General features: G+C 38.9%; 1 protein-coding gene across 3 annotated transcripts in view; it reads left to right on the forward strand.

The window, feature by feature from the left end:
• Positions 1–803: 803 nt before the first annotated feature.
• LOC126392868 (partitioning defective 3 homolog B-like) overlaps positions 804–15,598 on the forward strand; it is a 262,365-nt gene continuing 247,570 nt past the window's right edge. For 2 of the 3 annotated variants that reach the window (XM_050048554.1, XM_050048555.1), the window contains exons 1-2: positions 804–2,006; positions 14,888–14,989. In XM_050048554.1, the coding sequence (XP_049904511.1) occupies positions 1,890–2,006; positions 14,888–14,989 (219 nt within the window). In that variant the 5' untranslated portion in view covers positions 804–1,889. The remainder of the gene's footprint in view (positions 2,007–14,887; positions 14,990–15,598) is intronic. The other variant, XM_050048556.1, reaches the window with a different exon arrangement.

Consider the following 15,598-nt stretch of genomic DNA (forward strand, 5'->3'; position numbering starts at 1 on the left):
TAAGGACCCATAATATAGTTTTTAGAATTTAATTCTTGCCCTATTTGCATGGCGTTTTCCAAACAAATCAGACTGAAACTCTGTTTAAACATGAATTCAGCTAGCAGGCATACATAAAGGCAGAGACAGAACACAAGGAGAAAATGAGGAAACATGCTGTATGGTGATGGTAAATAAAATGTCACACATATTGGAGGTATGTTACACCAACAGCTATATAAAAACATATGCCATTAAGCTACATTATGTGAAGGTTGTCCATGGAAGATTACTGTAACATCTTCATTACAACTACAACATTCCATGACTTGAACCCTGCTTATAACATCTTTACCAATCCATTGTCTGTGGATCAGTTTCAGACTTTATACATGATGACATCACAAATTTGAGTTCTAGCACTCTTTTTGAATTTGGAGGAGAGTTGTTGTTGCATTCACTAATATTTATAGACTGTGTTAGACAATACAATAACATGTATGAATTCTGAAAATGGGTGTAGTTCTTTTGTGAGCAGCTTTTAGCTCATTGTTTTTGGAGACCTAAATAGAAGTTTAAGGAGAGTGACTGACTGAATACAAAACAAATCAGTCTTCTCTAACTAACGAGTGGAGTTTACTGCCACTTTTTTACACATTACATCTTGCTGTGTGGCAATATCTGTAACAGAGAATGAGGAATCATGAGTTGTGCATTGTTTCTAAGGTCGTTCATTGTTTCTATGGTCGTTCAGCCGAGTGATAAATGGAGTACTTCCCCTTTAAGAAAGTGACAGCAACAAGCGGTGGAGGAGCTGGTCAGGAACTGGCCAGGAGCGGACGGCAGTGAAGGAATCCCAAAACTTTTCCAACACACAGTGTCGTGCTCTGTTTACTCTTTAACTTCGCCTCGGGCTTGTCAAAATAACGGTTACGTTGCCATAGTGTGTGTGTCACTGATGAAGTGGATGCTACTGACCGCTTGGAAGAAGGAAACTTACGAGAGGAAAAAAGTTATGGAATGATGCCCGAGCGACTGCATCCCTCCCTCCAAAGTTCAGCTAAGGTGGCTAACGTTAGCTAGCCTGGGACTCAGCTTGCTAACTCTGATGTGAAAGTCTGGATAAACGCTTGTTCATCTGTCAAAACGAGTAATAACGCACCAGGTGTGGTGGAGAAGGGCGTGTGGGTATCTAAAGCTCGTGACAAGCCGAAACCTTTCATCCTCGGCTTGTTATCTCAGCCGGACCAGGTTACAGTATCAAGCTAACCAGTTTTAGCCAAGAGGAGCTAGCTGGGAGACAGCTAGCCTCTGTTAAGTGAAGTTAACGAGAGTTAGCGTTAGTTATACTCAGTGAGAAATGACATGACACTCACCTCTCGTCTACTTTTACTCTCCATCACTAAAGACTGCAGTGTTTTGTTTTTTTTACCATTCCTGGAAACTGAACCGCTTTATAACTTGCATGGACCAACTGTATAGTATCAACACTTGCTGGATGCCACTTGAGGAGATGTGATGAGATGAGAAAGAGAGTGATAACCCTCATTGCAAGAGAAAGGAGCTTACTCATGTCGTCATCATCACCTTCAGTTTTGTCTGTAAATGCAGATAAGAATGGCATGTACAGGCAGTAAACACATTTGACAGTCTCAGTAAGGAGCTGTGTTGGCTGTGGAGCACTTTGACAAACTGTGGGACTTTTAAAGAAGTTAGTTTGAGTGATGTAAGTCACCCCAAGCCACTCTCTACCAGCCCTGCATTTTTTGGCCTTTTCTGTTTGGTCATAATCCCTGCCTCTTTATCAAGACTTTCTGGAGGGCATTTCACAGTGGTCTGCATTATTATCACCATTGTTCATCACCCATATCCAGAGGGCCTGCATCTCGGATGAAGTGGAGATTGCTATAATGAAGGTGACAGTGACATTTGGGCAGACGGGTGTGGTGGTGCCCTGCAAGGAGGGGTGGACTGTGAGGGACCTCATCCAGCAAGCCACGCAGAGATACAGGAAACTTCTGGAACAGGTACTGCTCATAAAATGCACCCATTTGCACCTTACAGTTCGCCCCTTGGGAGAATAGGCACTGTTGTGACTTTAATGTTTTGCTATAGCTGCTCCGAATCCAGGCAAAGGTGTTTATCATTAATAGTATTGTTTTGACCAAACAATTATTTGCTCAGTGCACAAACAATTAGTAAAAATTGAAGGAAGCCTTAAAATACAAGCCAGCGTACCAGATGTAAAGAGATGACACACTATCCAGTCATGATTGGGTATTTTTTACAGATGTTTTGTGACAGGTACCAGTAGAATACTAGATTTTTGTTACCTAAACAATACTTTTTATAGATGTCAATAGTTTTTGATACCTGCTATTTAGAAAATAACTACACACCTAATAATAACTAACACCTTGTACATCACTTTGAAAATGCAGTCATGGTGGATGTTTTGTTCATGTAAATGCAGCTCATTTGTCTTGAGTGGCAATCATTGCAGAATAATATCCACTGATACCAACTAGTCCAAGAAAATGAACAAAAGCATGAACAAATGTAATTTAAACTCCTTTTGAGTCTGTTTGACCTTTGAGCCATCAGTTAGCTACATTATTCATTGTCTGAAATAGTTTTGTAATAAAGTGTGCAGATTTTTATGAACTCCTGAAAGACTTGGAAAAGAAGCAAGATAACTTTTTATGAAACAGCACTTTCATAACATTTGAGGTTTTCCCCTGAAGTCATAAAAGAATAATCGAATGCTCTGTCATTTTTATATCATGAAAGGGCCATATGATTTTCACATCCCAAAGTCTTGGGAAATTAGACAAAGCCATGGAGGTCCAGTTCTCCATAATTGCTGTATAAAAAATTAAAAGCATATCTGATGTGAATTGTGATGGTCCAGACAGGAGCAGGCATGAGTCGTTTCCACTTTAGTTGTGAGTGTAAAATGCAAATGACTCCCTCTTGTGATTCCTTTATGACTGCTGTTGATTCCCTGCACTGCTCTTGGGGCAGAAACCTCGTGACCCCCATCAGACGACCAAATCTTCTCAGTGACTCGCTTAATATTGGCTCCATTATTCAAAGAGCACACCAGTCATATAGATAGATGGTCTCAGTTGTGATTGAAGGGGAGATGTCAGAGCTGTGTGTGTGTTTGTGTTTATGTGGGACAGACACAGAGACAGCACTTGGAGATGGACTCATTTTTTCCATTCTACTTTCTTTCTTGCTCTACCTTTTTTGCTTCTTCATCTGCTTTCATCTACCCTTATGCGAGCCCTCCCCGCTCAGTGCTCTTTGTGTTTTGCTGCCCTTCATCTTATTTATCATCCTATTCTGCTCACTTGTACACTGCCTCGCTTCCCTTTCATTTGAGCTCTTCTTCCTCTTTGAACACTTCCTCCTTCACCTCCTGTTCTTCTTTATGAGAAGAGTCTGTTCCTCCTGGAAGTAGAGATGAGTAGTCTACATTTTAAATGTTTAAATCTCTAAACTAAAAGGGTGTAAGGGTGTAACAGTGAATACTGTTTTGGATAGTATTATTTTAAGTGTTCAAACTCCAATTTAAAATTTGTTCAGTTTTTTTGCAAGGAAATATAGACTGTAATGATATTGCAGCTATTTTGGCATTTCATTCAAAAAGGACGAAACAACTTTTGAATACTTTTTGAAAACAATGCCTAAGCTTTAAGCCTCTAGGTGGGCGTTTCTGTTGGCACCTATTGACTGACTGAAGGCCTGCTTTTTCACAGAAGACATTTTGGTATGTCGTAGTTGGAAAAGCACAGGTGTCACTGATAACATTAAAAACAACTGCATTCCACTTTGGTGAGCTCGTCCCAGGGTCCTGGAATTGTGCATAATGGCTCACTGGCATGGCTTACTGGGACACTTGATGGAACTGGGCATAATGAAATGTGTTTTACCAGTACTTCTCATGCCAAAAGATAAAGACATATTCTGTAACTTTTCCGCATTAAAATGTCTAATAATGACAAGACCAATTTTACATATTTTGTGTAGCTGTGTTCTTACATTAATTTAAATGTTTCTAACAAAATTCAAACCCAGAGAAATCTGTAATTTTAAGCAAGAACATGGTCCATGTCATTTGGCCATTATTGCACTTTGTGCATGTACCTGGGTTGTGGTTGCCTGCCATTTATGTGGTTGTAAATCACATTTTTATGTTATGCTTGGTCGTTTTTGACTGTATGTTTTATGTGGATGAAGGATTTTACTCATCTGTCGTCTGGATCATCAGGGAAACAAGCTGAGCAAATGTTAGCGGCAGCTCAGCTCCAGCCCATGCCATGCCAAACAGTGTCGAAAATCCCCACTGATTTTCAACGTGACACTGCTTTATTCAGTGTTAATGGTTTACTGGTAAATCACTGGGTCAGTTTGTTTTGGAGTGGATGAGACCTTTACAAATAATTCAGCTCCTGGTACAAACCTCCTGTACAGTGAATGCTGAGGGAAGCCTAACAGGAGACGCTGACTGCAATGGCAGCATTGCCCCATCTTTTGGTATTGTTTTGATTGAGAGGCCCTAGCGGCAGAATTTAGTCTTCATATTGCACCCAAGTCCAAGAACTCACCAAGGAGATGCATACTACTTTATTAGCAACAAATACATTTTAATTTCAGTTTGCTTAAAAAAATGAAACTCAAAAGGTTAATACGTGCCATGTGGCAGTGCAGTTTATCTCTGGTCTAACACAAGAGCAGCGTCATTTTAGATTTTATTAATGTTCACTGAGAGACAGAATGAGTGCTCCAGGTGTGTTTCCCTGCAGCAGTGATGTGTGTAATGATGCACCTCCCCGCTCTATCGATTAGGTCTCGCAGTGTTTAAATACTTTGTTTCCTGTATGTGTGAATGGAATGCCCTGTTAAGGCCATGCACGCTGTGTGTTTTGTCCTGCCCTCCTACGGCTCTTCTTCTTTTTTCTTCTCCTCTTCTTCTGTTTTCTCTCTCCCTTCTTGACTCTCCCACACCTTTGTCAGCACTTTGCAGCCTCTCCTCCTCTTACTATGTTTACATCCCCCTTTGTAATTCTGTTTTTACTTCTCCTTCCGCCCTCATTCTTCCCACTTTTGATAGTTTTGGCCTCTTTCTCTTCTCCGTGTTTGTTGTTTGACATTTTAAATATTCTCCTTTTGTTTGTGTTTTTCATTCTCCCCTTTCACCTCCTGTGACAGCCTCCTCAGCTTCTTTCTCCTCTCCCTTGTACCTCCTCTCTGGGAAAGAGAATACGTATTCTTCTTAATTGCTTCATCTCATCCCCTCTTCTCCCTTTGTATTTGTTTCTCTGTGTGTTTTTCTCTTGCTCTCTTCCCATCACTCAGTCATTTCCCTGCAACACTAAGCTGTTGTAGCTGTGTAATTATGGCTGTTAATGTGTTCCAGGATTAGAAAGCAAGGATATGTGTGTGTTGCAGAGCAGTCCAGTTCCTAATCCTCCCTCCCAGTGCTAGGCAAATCATGTTTTTAAATTGTCACAGAGACAGCTTGCTTTCTGTCTGACTCCCTCCCTCCTCCCTATCTGCTTCATCCTACTCAGAAAGTATGCTGCTTGTATTAAAAACATTTCTTTTAATCTTGTGTGTTCCTGCATGCACCCACTGTAGCTAACTGACACTGGCAGTCCCATTTATCAGCTGCTTTGTTAGGAGTTCCCACAGTGGTGCTTAAGAAGAGCTAACACATGGAATGGGCATTAAAGCTACGCTTTAGTGAAGGGATTCTTGAGGTTTAGTCTTAAGTTGAGTTTCAGAGGGGATTTATTTTGTGTTTCAGCTGCATTGATTTTTTTTTTTTTCTTTTAGATTCACATTGATCGCAGCCTAATTATTAGAATTTGTATACCCTTTTGTGTTACCCAGTATGTGACCAAAGAGGGATAGAGGAGACATATGGGATTAGAAAGTCAAAGGTAATAAGAGAGTGCTGATGTGTTTGTATGTATGGTACGCCCGGCTTTTGTTATAGTGCTGCATTGAGAAGTCCCCTTTAAGTTTTCTGGAGACTTACAGCTCATGTAAAGTTTCAGTGGAACCTTAAGTCTTGCTTAACTAAAACTGTGTACAACCTTGAGTTTGGCTAACCTGTTTTTGAACATTAACATAATCATTGACTGATGCTAAACTGTAAAAGCATAGACAGTTTGGTGGAGGAAAACAATTTGGAATAAAGCTCAAAATAGGGAAACAAGATGGATCGAAACACGAAGGATACACTTCAGTTGTCATATTACTGTATTGGTGCATATTACTGTATTGGTGATAGTTTTTTGCATCTAAACCCAAGCCCAGTCATTTAATAATCCCTATCAAATATGTTATTAGTTTGTGAAACAGTATGTATGGTGCAAATCCAGTTTAAGACATTTGATTATCTCTTCATTCACTAAAAGGCATTTTAGCTGTCTATTTGATATTTAAAACATAAGCATTGTTACTAGAAATTGGAGACAATATGCATTTATAACATAAAAGACTGATGGTAAACACAGAGCACAATGCAATAAACTGCAAAGAAATGGAGCATGAGTGGGTATAATTAGCCAATACCAGTCTACCAAAAGTGCCTTGATATTTGGCTCCAATGCGACCACTCAGAGGGTTTGGGAAACCCCTGTAATATACAGCATGCCAAGTTGAAGGTTGGAGGTGGACTGTTGAACTGAGAGGTGTCTTCAGTCAGTAGCTTGTTGCTCAAGTGTCATTATTGGGTTAATTGTCATTCACCTGACTCAATCATCAAGGAACTAAATGCACCAAGATCTATAATTATTTGTTATAAAACCAAGAAGCAAACAGCTTGCTGACAGCCATAATATGGAGCTATCACCCTTGATGGATGAACATGGAGGCAAAGCAGAAAATTGTGGTTTGAGAAAAAAGGAAGATGGAAGTACTATTAAAGAAAAACTAAAACAACAGTACACCATGTTCTTGGAGAGAGGTAGCAGGGAGGAAATGAATAAACCTTTTGAAGAGATCAGAACAAAGATGATAAATGTAAAAAGGGAGATAGCTGGCACAGCAGGGCAAAAAAGGGAAGTGTGGCCAGAGACAGAGGAGGGAGGGAGGACAGCGGAGGCTGTTTTTCGAGGGGAGTTGTCAGGAAGTCATCAGCTTGTTGACAGACTTCTTAATTACTTTTGGCCAAACAGACAAGTGTGCAGTTGTGTGTTTAGGAATGCTTGTTTATGTGGTTTCAGGTTTTAGTAAGATGTTTGCTGTGTAATATCAAACTGGATATCGGTTTATATGTTCAGGTGAACTGGATTTGAGTTTTCTCTCTAAAATATACATGCAGTACATGTTTACACACATGTACCATTAGATTATATCTATATTTGACACAATGTTGTCGTGGATAGTGTCATGTGTGTGGTCCAAATATGGCCACAAGTATAGAAACAAACTGTGAAACCTTTTGTAAGCTGAAGGGTCTGTTTCTACATGTTTGCATGTATGGATCGTAAGGTGAATGTGTGTGAAAGAGTTCCTGCCTTTGTGGGTGTATGCTGTGGTTTCATTAGCCAGGGCAGGAGGGCTGATGAGGCGTGGCCAAACAAGCTGATAAAATCGTAAAACATCCTGGACCCACGCCAGAGCACAGGCAATTATTCCTGAGAGGGAGGGAGGGGCAGGGAGGAGACGCGTGCCGCTTTCTCCGCACACAAACTGCAGGAATGTGTTGATACAGCCTGATACCTATTCTGTTCTGTTCTGTTCTGTTCTATTCAGTGACTGACAAGCTTATCATAACTAGATCATCAATATATATTAGAATGAATGCCCACACATCAGCCTAGTTGTTTAATTGTGTTGTTTTACATGGCATATTAATTATGAAAGGATGGCTGCTCACCAGACCGTGTAAAAAAAGTCAACTCATCTAAATTTGACCCGCAGTCAAAATGCTAATGTAATCTTATTTTGGATGATCACAATAAACTTGGATAAATAAAATTACATGAGTGAAAAATCACCTTTTGTACAGCTTACATGTGGAATGCTGAAATGTTAATGTGGTGAGTAATTGTTACCATGGCATTCCCACCAGCAATTGCTCTGCTGTCTACAGAAAACAAGCTTTGTTACTGCAGGGTCACAAGATGGGTCAAGGCCAAGGGACAATTTAAGTGTGATTTTATTATTTTTCCACAGAATTAGATAATGCACCAGTGTTCACTCTCTGTACTTAATAATACTTTGGGGCAATAATACCTTACATCACTGGCATAATTGCCTTGCTTGTTGAAACTGTGATAATTCCAGACCTCTCAGTTTTGGCCCAGGGGACCTTAAGAATGCTATTATTTTTTTCTGGAACTGATAGGAACTTCCACAGTCTCAACCTATTAGTGTATGAAGCAGATGCCTCTCACATTGTGTAGACAGCATGAGCTCCATAGTTTGCTTTAAGTTAGCTGTTTTGTATTGTACCCAAGTCCACTTCTCTGCACAGCCTGACAACAGCATGCCAAACTCTTGTGTCAACTAGCAGACTAGAAAGGCTTACTGTTGAGAGATAAAGGATAGGAGAGAGGCGGAGGGTTAGGCACACACCTGACAACACTGAATAATCTACATAGTGTTTTAACTCTATTTTACTACAACTTTATGATAATTTCTAGATCATGTCCCTGAGAGTAAAATACCTAAAATTGCCCAAGATTATCTGTAATAGTATCAGGCAAAACACTGTATTAAGTGCTAATCCCCCTGATTTTTCAGATTAGATCAGTGTGTTTACAACTCTTATCTTTAGTCCTACAATATCTGAATGTCCCTCTAGGTTTTTAAACTGCCAGACTTGGAGGCACAGGGTTTCTCCAGTTCACAAAAAATATGTAACACATTATCCATGCACCCCCTCGAATAACAGATTAGATCGGTGCGCTGACAGCTCTTATCGCTCTACCTCTCCATCTCTTGTCGTCTTAGCTGTGCGGCTTGCCTACTGTAACAGGAGATCAAAGGGGGCTGTTGACCTAAAAACAACAGCAGGTCACCAAAGAAATATGGCTGTTGATGTTGTTCTGCAAAAACCTTCTATCACCACATAGTATACAGTGTTTTTCTTTTAGTAAGTAAAACATAATTTAATTGTGATACCTGTGTGTTGGTTCACATCTGCAGCAGTCAGTTTAAATACAAAGAGAAAATGTGGTTCAATGAAGTTGTGCACCCACAGGAGTGTGCTGTAATTAAATGGCAAGGGGTTGAAAACATCACAACTCCTAATTGTAACATAACATGTTGATACAATAACACTAAGTGATTCACTGATTAATTGATAAATGCATTGATATGTATGATAGATGATTGATGTATGATAGTTTTAATATTCTTTTAATGTAATACCACTTAAGCCATTAATCTATAAAATGTTAAAAACAGCAAATGCCTATTACAAGTTAGGCATCTCAAAGTGATGTCAAAGTGCGGTAAGACTTTACTTGAAGGTATCTACATAAAAGTGACATGACACTGTCATAACTATGACATGACATGGTCATGAACCTGTCATTAACATTATGTACATGTCATAAACGTTTATGACTGCTGTCATTAATTGTCATTCGGTGTTTGTAATAACAAGTTGACATTGTTTGGGTTGTCTTGATTATGACAACTTGACATTAACCAGGATGACATTACCAGAAGATGTCTTTGTCATGACAAGCTGACATTACATTTATTTGGGATGTCCTTATTATGACAATTTGACATTAACCAGGATGACATTACCAGAAGATGTCTTTGTCATAACAACTTTACATGAACAAGAAATGCACCTCTTTTTGTGTTTATGACAAGTTGACATGATGATTGTTATTGTCATGACAAAGACAATCTACTGGTAATGTCACTTTAATTAATGTCAAGTTGTCATAATCAAGACAACCCGAACAATGTCAACTTGTCATTACAAAAACTGAATGACACTTAATGACAGCAGTCATAAAAAAAACGACATGTACACAAATGTTAATGACTGTGTCATGTCATAGTTATGACAGTGTCATGTCACTCTTATGTAGATACTTTCAAGTAAAGTGTTACCCAAAGTGCTATATTAAATGTTGTATGAGCACAGAGCTGTTTCTATAAATATCTGAATGAAGCTATAAGGCACATTACAGAAAAACACCTATTTCTGAGTGACGAAATGCCATCACCCCCAAAAATACAATTAGTCAGCAATCTGATGTATCTGTTGTCTGAAAATGGCTAATAGTGAGATGAGATGAAAAAAAGCAAGCTCCTTTACTTTTGTGATTGTATGACATCAAATGAGTTTTTGACTAATATGGTTATTAATTATAATTAATAGTTTTTGTCAGTTGACTCATTGTTTTAGCACTAATGTAGTAGCATTGCAAAAATGGAAGAAAAGAAAACAAGTTAAAGATTTACTACATCCCAAGTAAAGCATTGCACTGCACTACTGCTAGATTACTAACCCCACTAAGAGGGCAAACTGCCCTGAGGCCCCAGATCCCCGAGGTCTCCAAAAGCTACATGTTTATGGTATGTCAATGGGTTTGTTGTAATTGATGAATTGCTAATTATTTTGGGACCATGCACCTCCAAGGTACAGTGTTAACTGAAATAAAAGAACATTAAAGTGTGCTGTGTGAGCTGTACACTGCAGGGGCCCACAGGGCACCTCAGGGCTTTGATGTGGAGGTAATGACCAGAGTGGGTTTTGTTGACATAAAAGATGATTGTCTTGTTTGTCAGGCTATGTAAAAGAGAATTAGCTTGTAGGGGTTGGAATCACCAGGGGCCCCACTATACAATATTATCACGATACTTAAGTCACAAGACAATATTATTGCGATTTTAAATGTGTTGTGATATGCTGAGTATTGTGATAAAACATATTGCGATTTAGTACCTTTTTTCAACTGTAAATTATTTCCCCAAAGGAAAACTTTGTCAGCATCTATTTTATCTAATAAGATAAAGTTTTTGGCCAGTTCATTTAACTAGGCTACCAACATTTTTATTTGTACTTGTAGTGTCAATAATTCTATAATAAAAAATTGATACTTTGCATCTAAGTAACAATAATATTGCCATGCAAAAATATTCCGATACTATGCTGTATTGTTGTTTTTCCACCGCTCCCTTTAGCTCGGAAGGGAATATTTTACTCTAAACCATAAAAATGTTACTCCTAATGCTTCTCTGTTATCTATTAAGAATGTAAATCATGGCAGAGTTTGTCATGTTTTTTGACAAGGCGTAGTTGGTAAAGTTGCTTGTGCGGTGACTCTGTTTGTGTTGGGATGTGATGGATTAAGGACTTGCCATTAAACCAGTACAGACAAACTCTAACACCAGTGGGACTCATTCTGAGGCTCAGGCGGCAATAAAAACACTGGGCTTTGTGAGATGTTATGTGCAAAGCTGAGGGCAGAAAAGATACAAAATAATTTACATGACACTTTGGCACTGAGATATTCCCCAGTAATCATAAAAAACATTCACATGTTTTGTCCCAGAGTTAATATGCCCCAAAACCCTGATTAATAGTGCTCAAGAAAGATAAACACTGTGCAAAAGGGAAAATAAAACAATGTAAACACAGTATTTGAAAATCTCTCTCTCTCTCATACATCTGGCCTGGGTGTCAGCCAAGTCATTGTTACAATGGAGTTGTACAATGAATTCCAGCAGGAAGGAGGGAGGGAGAGACAATTTAACTGTATAAACAGCCACAGTCTCAGAGTCTTGTGTAACAGTGATGGTTGAAAATCCATTGAAATGTCTTGTTTTGTGACACAATGGAAATATGTTTTTTAGGTATCCAGGCTTTACTTAACTTGGGATAAATGCTTTATCTTTAGTAAGCAAACACATCCATGTTTGTAAGTTATATATCAGCTGGCACCAGGTGTCAGTGAAGAATGACTAGACTCAAAATCAAACATTGTATGTTTTTCTCATGTAATGCAAAAAGAGGCGGACTTGGTGCACTTATTCATGAAGTCTGGTAAATGCCATTGTTTTTACTACAGAAAAGGTATATCCCCAAGGCACCAACACGTACTACATACTGTTAGCCTTACTACACTCACTAATGTCTAGTTTTTACCAAACGACTTTAGCTCTGACTTTAAATCTCAGAAGCCTCAGATCAGAGGCAAATTGGCATTGGCTTGGCTCTTACAAATTGGAGCTCGAATAGGAGCTTGAAGACAAATGTCAGTCTTATCCCAGATATCTAGCAGGCTTAATAACTGGACCTGCGTGCAAGACACAGGTTGATGAGAAACCTGGGGAGGGGGTCACCTTTAACATTATAGTCCGTACTGTTTGGGCTGCATTTGCAACACAGACCTAAGCTGTTGTCGCACCCTGAGGAAACAGGCTATAAAAATTAAAGACATGTGGAAACAAACTATACTGTGAACACGTATACCTACAAAAATCCAGCGTCGTGCATGGTATTATGTCATTTCAAATGTAGTTTGGAGACCAGACGTACAGATGTAAGATTTGTAGTGTGTGTCCCCCTGTTGCTGGTCAGTTATGTTGTATAAAAAACCACAGTGACTTCAAGGCTCCTGATTATGAGACAGTAAGTTGTGTGGTGAGAGTCTCCTAACTTTTAAAGTTGTGTAGTGTTAACCTAGATTAAGTGCATTTAAAATGTTATTTGTTATATATGCTCCTTTTTGTTATTTCCTATCTATTAGGAGTTGGAGGGATAATTGAGATAGACACAACATATTTACAAATCAGAACCATTATGCAGTAAATGCAGCAAAACGTGACTTTTGATAAGTATCTTTTAACTTAAAGCATTAGTCAGTGAAAGAAGTTATTTCAGAACATTTCTGAATAAGCATAATGTAATAAGTATGTTTTCTTCAGGGAATATGAATTGTGTATTTGTTACTTTAGAATAAGCTGTTCATATCTACATACTGTAGGGAGCGGGTCCTTGTCTATGGAGATCGCCATGTAGCTCTGCCATGTTTCTACAGTAGCCCGGAATGGACAAACCAAACACTGACTCTAGATAGGGCCATTTGTGTTTTCACGAAGGCCCCTGTCGTTAGCAGCAGTAGTAGTTTACGTGAAACTGCATTGTTTAGTTTTCGTTATTGGTTTAAATGACTGGCTCTGTTTGTTTTGGAGAGGAAGAAACCTCTGCAGATAATTTGGCTCATGGTAAAAACCTAATCAACCTTATCAGAGAAGAATGGTGAACATGCATTAGCCATTGCAAGGCCAGTGGCCCGTCTCCGATCTGCCAAACACCATAGGAAAAACACTAATTTGTAGTGTGAAACTGCTTTATTTAGCATTTTTACCGGTTTAAATCACCCAGTCAGTTTGTTTTGGAAAGGATCAGAAATGAGGTAAGCACACATTAAGTCATCAGAGAAAATTGGTGAGCAAATATTGCAGGTGCTCGTCTAGCAGGCCATCTGCAACTGGCCAAACAGGGCAGAAGAAACACTGATTTGTAACAAAAAACAGCTTAATTTAATGTTTTTACCAGGTGTGTTTGTTTTTGAGAGGAGGAGATGTCTGCGGATAATTCGACTCCTGGTAAAAATATGTCCTGAACGATGAACATGGAATGAATTCTATCCAGGAGAAGTTTCAGCTGGCTACAATCTACAGTCCTTACTGCTAGATGCCACCGAATCCCCCTAAATCTTACACACTGGACCTTTAAGTTACATGTCTGGAGCTCCTTTAAGACATTAAAGTTTTTATAGCCAGGTGGCTCTAAACTTTTGGACCTGGTTGTTAAAATTAAATGGCATTTCCTCTGCTGGTTTGTTGATTTGTATTTAAAAACAGATCAAAAGGAAGTCTTACCTCAAACCAGATCTTTTTTATGAATGTACAAAGAAACACATTTATACGATCTTATCATTTAGGAAGTATAAATAAGTAAGTAATTGGAAAGAGCTTAGTGTAGCAATAGAGACTTGGAGTGATATCCAGGGACACAGAGCACCTCGCTCTAGCTTACCCTCTCCCTGATGGGAGTTTTTGAAAAGCATTGACAGGAGCCTGACCCTGAAAGAGTGATTTAATGGAGCAGCACCCTGTACGTTTTGAGTCATACCTTTCCTTGGGCTGTTTGTGGTTTTGTATGTGCGTGTGCGCTTGTGGGGTGTATGTGTGTTGTCTCAATATGTTGTTCAACAACCAGCTCTATGTAGTCAGCTGTCTGGTGCAGTGTCGATGTCATTAATCACAGACCCAACACAGCGGAGAAAGCGAGTGAGGAGGGACAGAGAAAGGGCCAGGCTGGAGTTGTAATCTGTACAAGGCACCTAGGGAAAGATGTGGAAGATGTAAGGAGGAAAGAAACAAAGAAGAGGGCAGAAATGGCAGCAGTGGGGAGGGGAAGTTGAACAGAACAGAGGTATATAAATGAGCAGAGGGAAGGAGGTGGTGACCAGAAATGGAGGTCTTTCTCCATATTATTTTTGATGATGCTTCAATGTTTTATATCCTCGTTGAATATCTTGTTTTCACAGGAGGTAAAACACATTGAGAAAGTATGATGCTGTACAATTGTATCTGGAGTTTAATGTTCATGATAGCATCTTAAAAGTGAATAGACAAAGTCAAGTTGGTGAGGAGAGTTTCAGGGCTATAATTCCTGATAGACAAAGTGTTGCACACTCATGATGATTTTTAATCATTTTACAATGAATGTTTTCATCATTTTTATGATATAGTTATGGCTTAATTTAATTAGATAGTGATAGGCATAGCATTTGCCACCCTTGAACGTGCATATAGTGTAAGTAAAACAAAGTTCGTGGTCAGCAGGTCTCAGATTTATTCACACATTAATTTTTTGATTTACACATTGTGTCCTGTGTTATAGGAAGGAGACTTCGTGGTTCGGACTCACCATGTTGAATACTGTGACGGGGGGATTTTGGATCCTGATGACATCCTCAGTGACCTGGTAGAAGACAAGGACAAGGTAAGAACCTCTTCTTAGAATGTAACGTTTTGTGTTTGCAAATGTGCCACAACGGCCTAAAACATTTCCACTGGGAGAAACTTTCTTCAGTTTCAGAAATGATGCCAATTCAAAAACACATATGCAAATCCAATACAAATACATTTCACACAAGTATATAATATTGTAACATACAAAGGCTAAATTTAAAAAAGAAAACATATCTTTTTGTATCGCCTCTTTATCTCAAACACACACTCTCTTGTGTGGTCTCTCTCAGCTCCAAAATCAAGCTGAAGCTGGAGTACATTTCTCTTAATGAAAATGTTTTGGACCATGTAGCGTGTTTTCCCTTGTCAGCCTCTGAGATAAAGTAATTAAAGAAATTGGTGAGATAGATTTACTCATTTAATTTTAGTTTCCGTAATATAAAAAAAGACATTGTAAACAATGAGTTAAGTGCTTTTATGTAAATTTAAGATGACCACAAACAGCTATGGAGCATTTATATTCTTACTTAATACATGTGAAGTGAAACTAACACGTTTGAGTTAGACTTAAATAGCCTCTAATTAATATACCGTGTTTCCTTATTGACCAGCAGTAAGCAGATTACACAGACATGCACGT

Source organism: Epinephelus moara, chromosome 7 (genome assembly GCF_006386435.1).
Source record: "Epinephelus moara isolate mb chromosome 7, YSFRI_EMoa_1.0, whole genome shotgun sequence".
Taxonomy (NCBI): Eukaryota; Metazoa; Chordata; class Actinopteri; order Perciformes; family Serranidae; genus Epinephelus; species Epinephelus moara.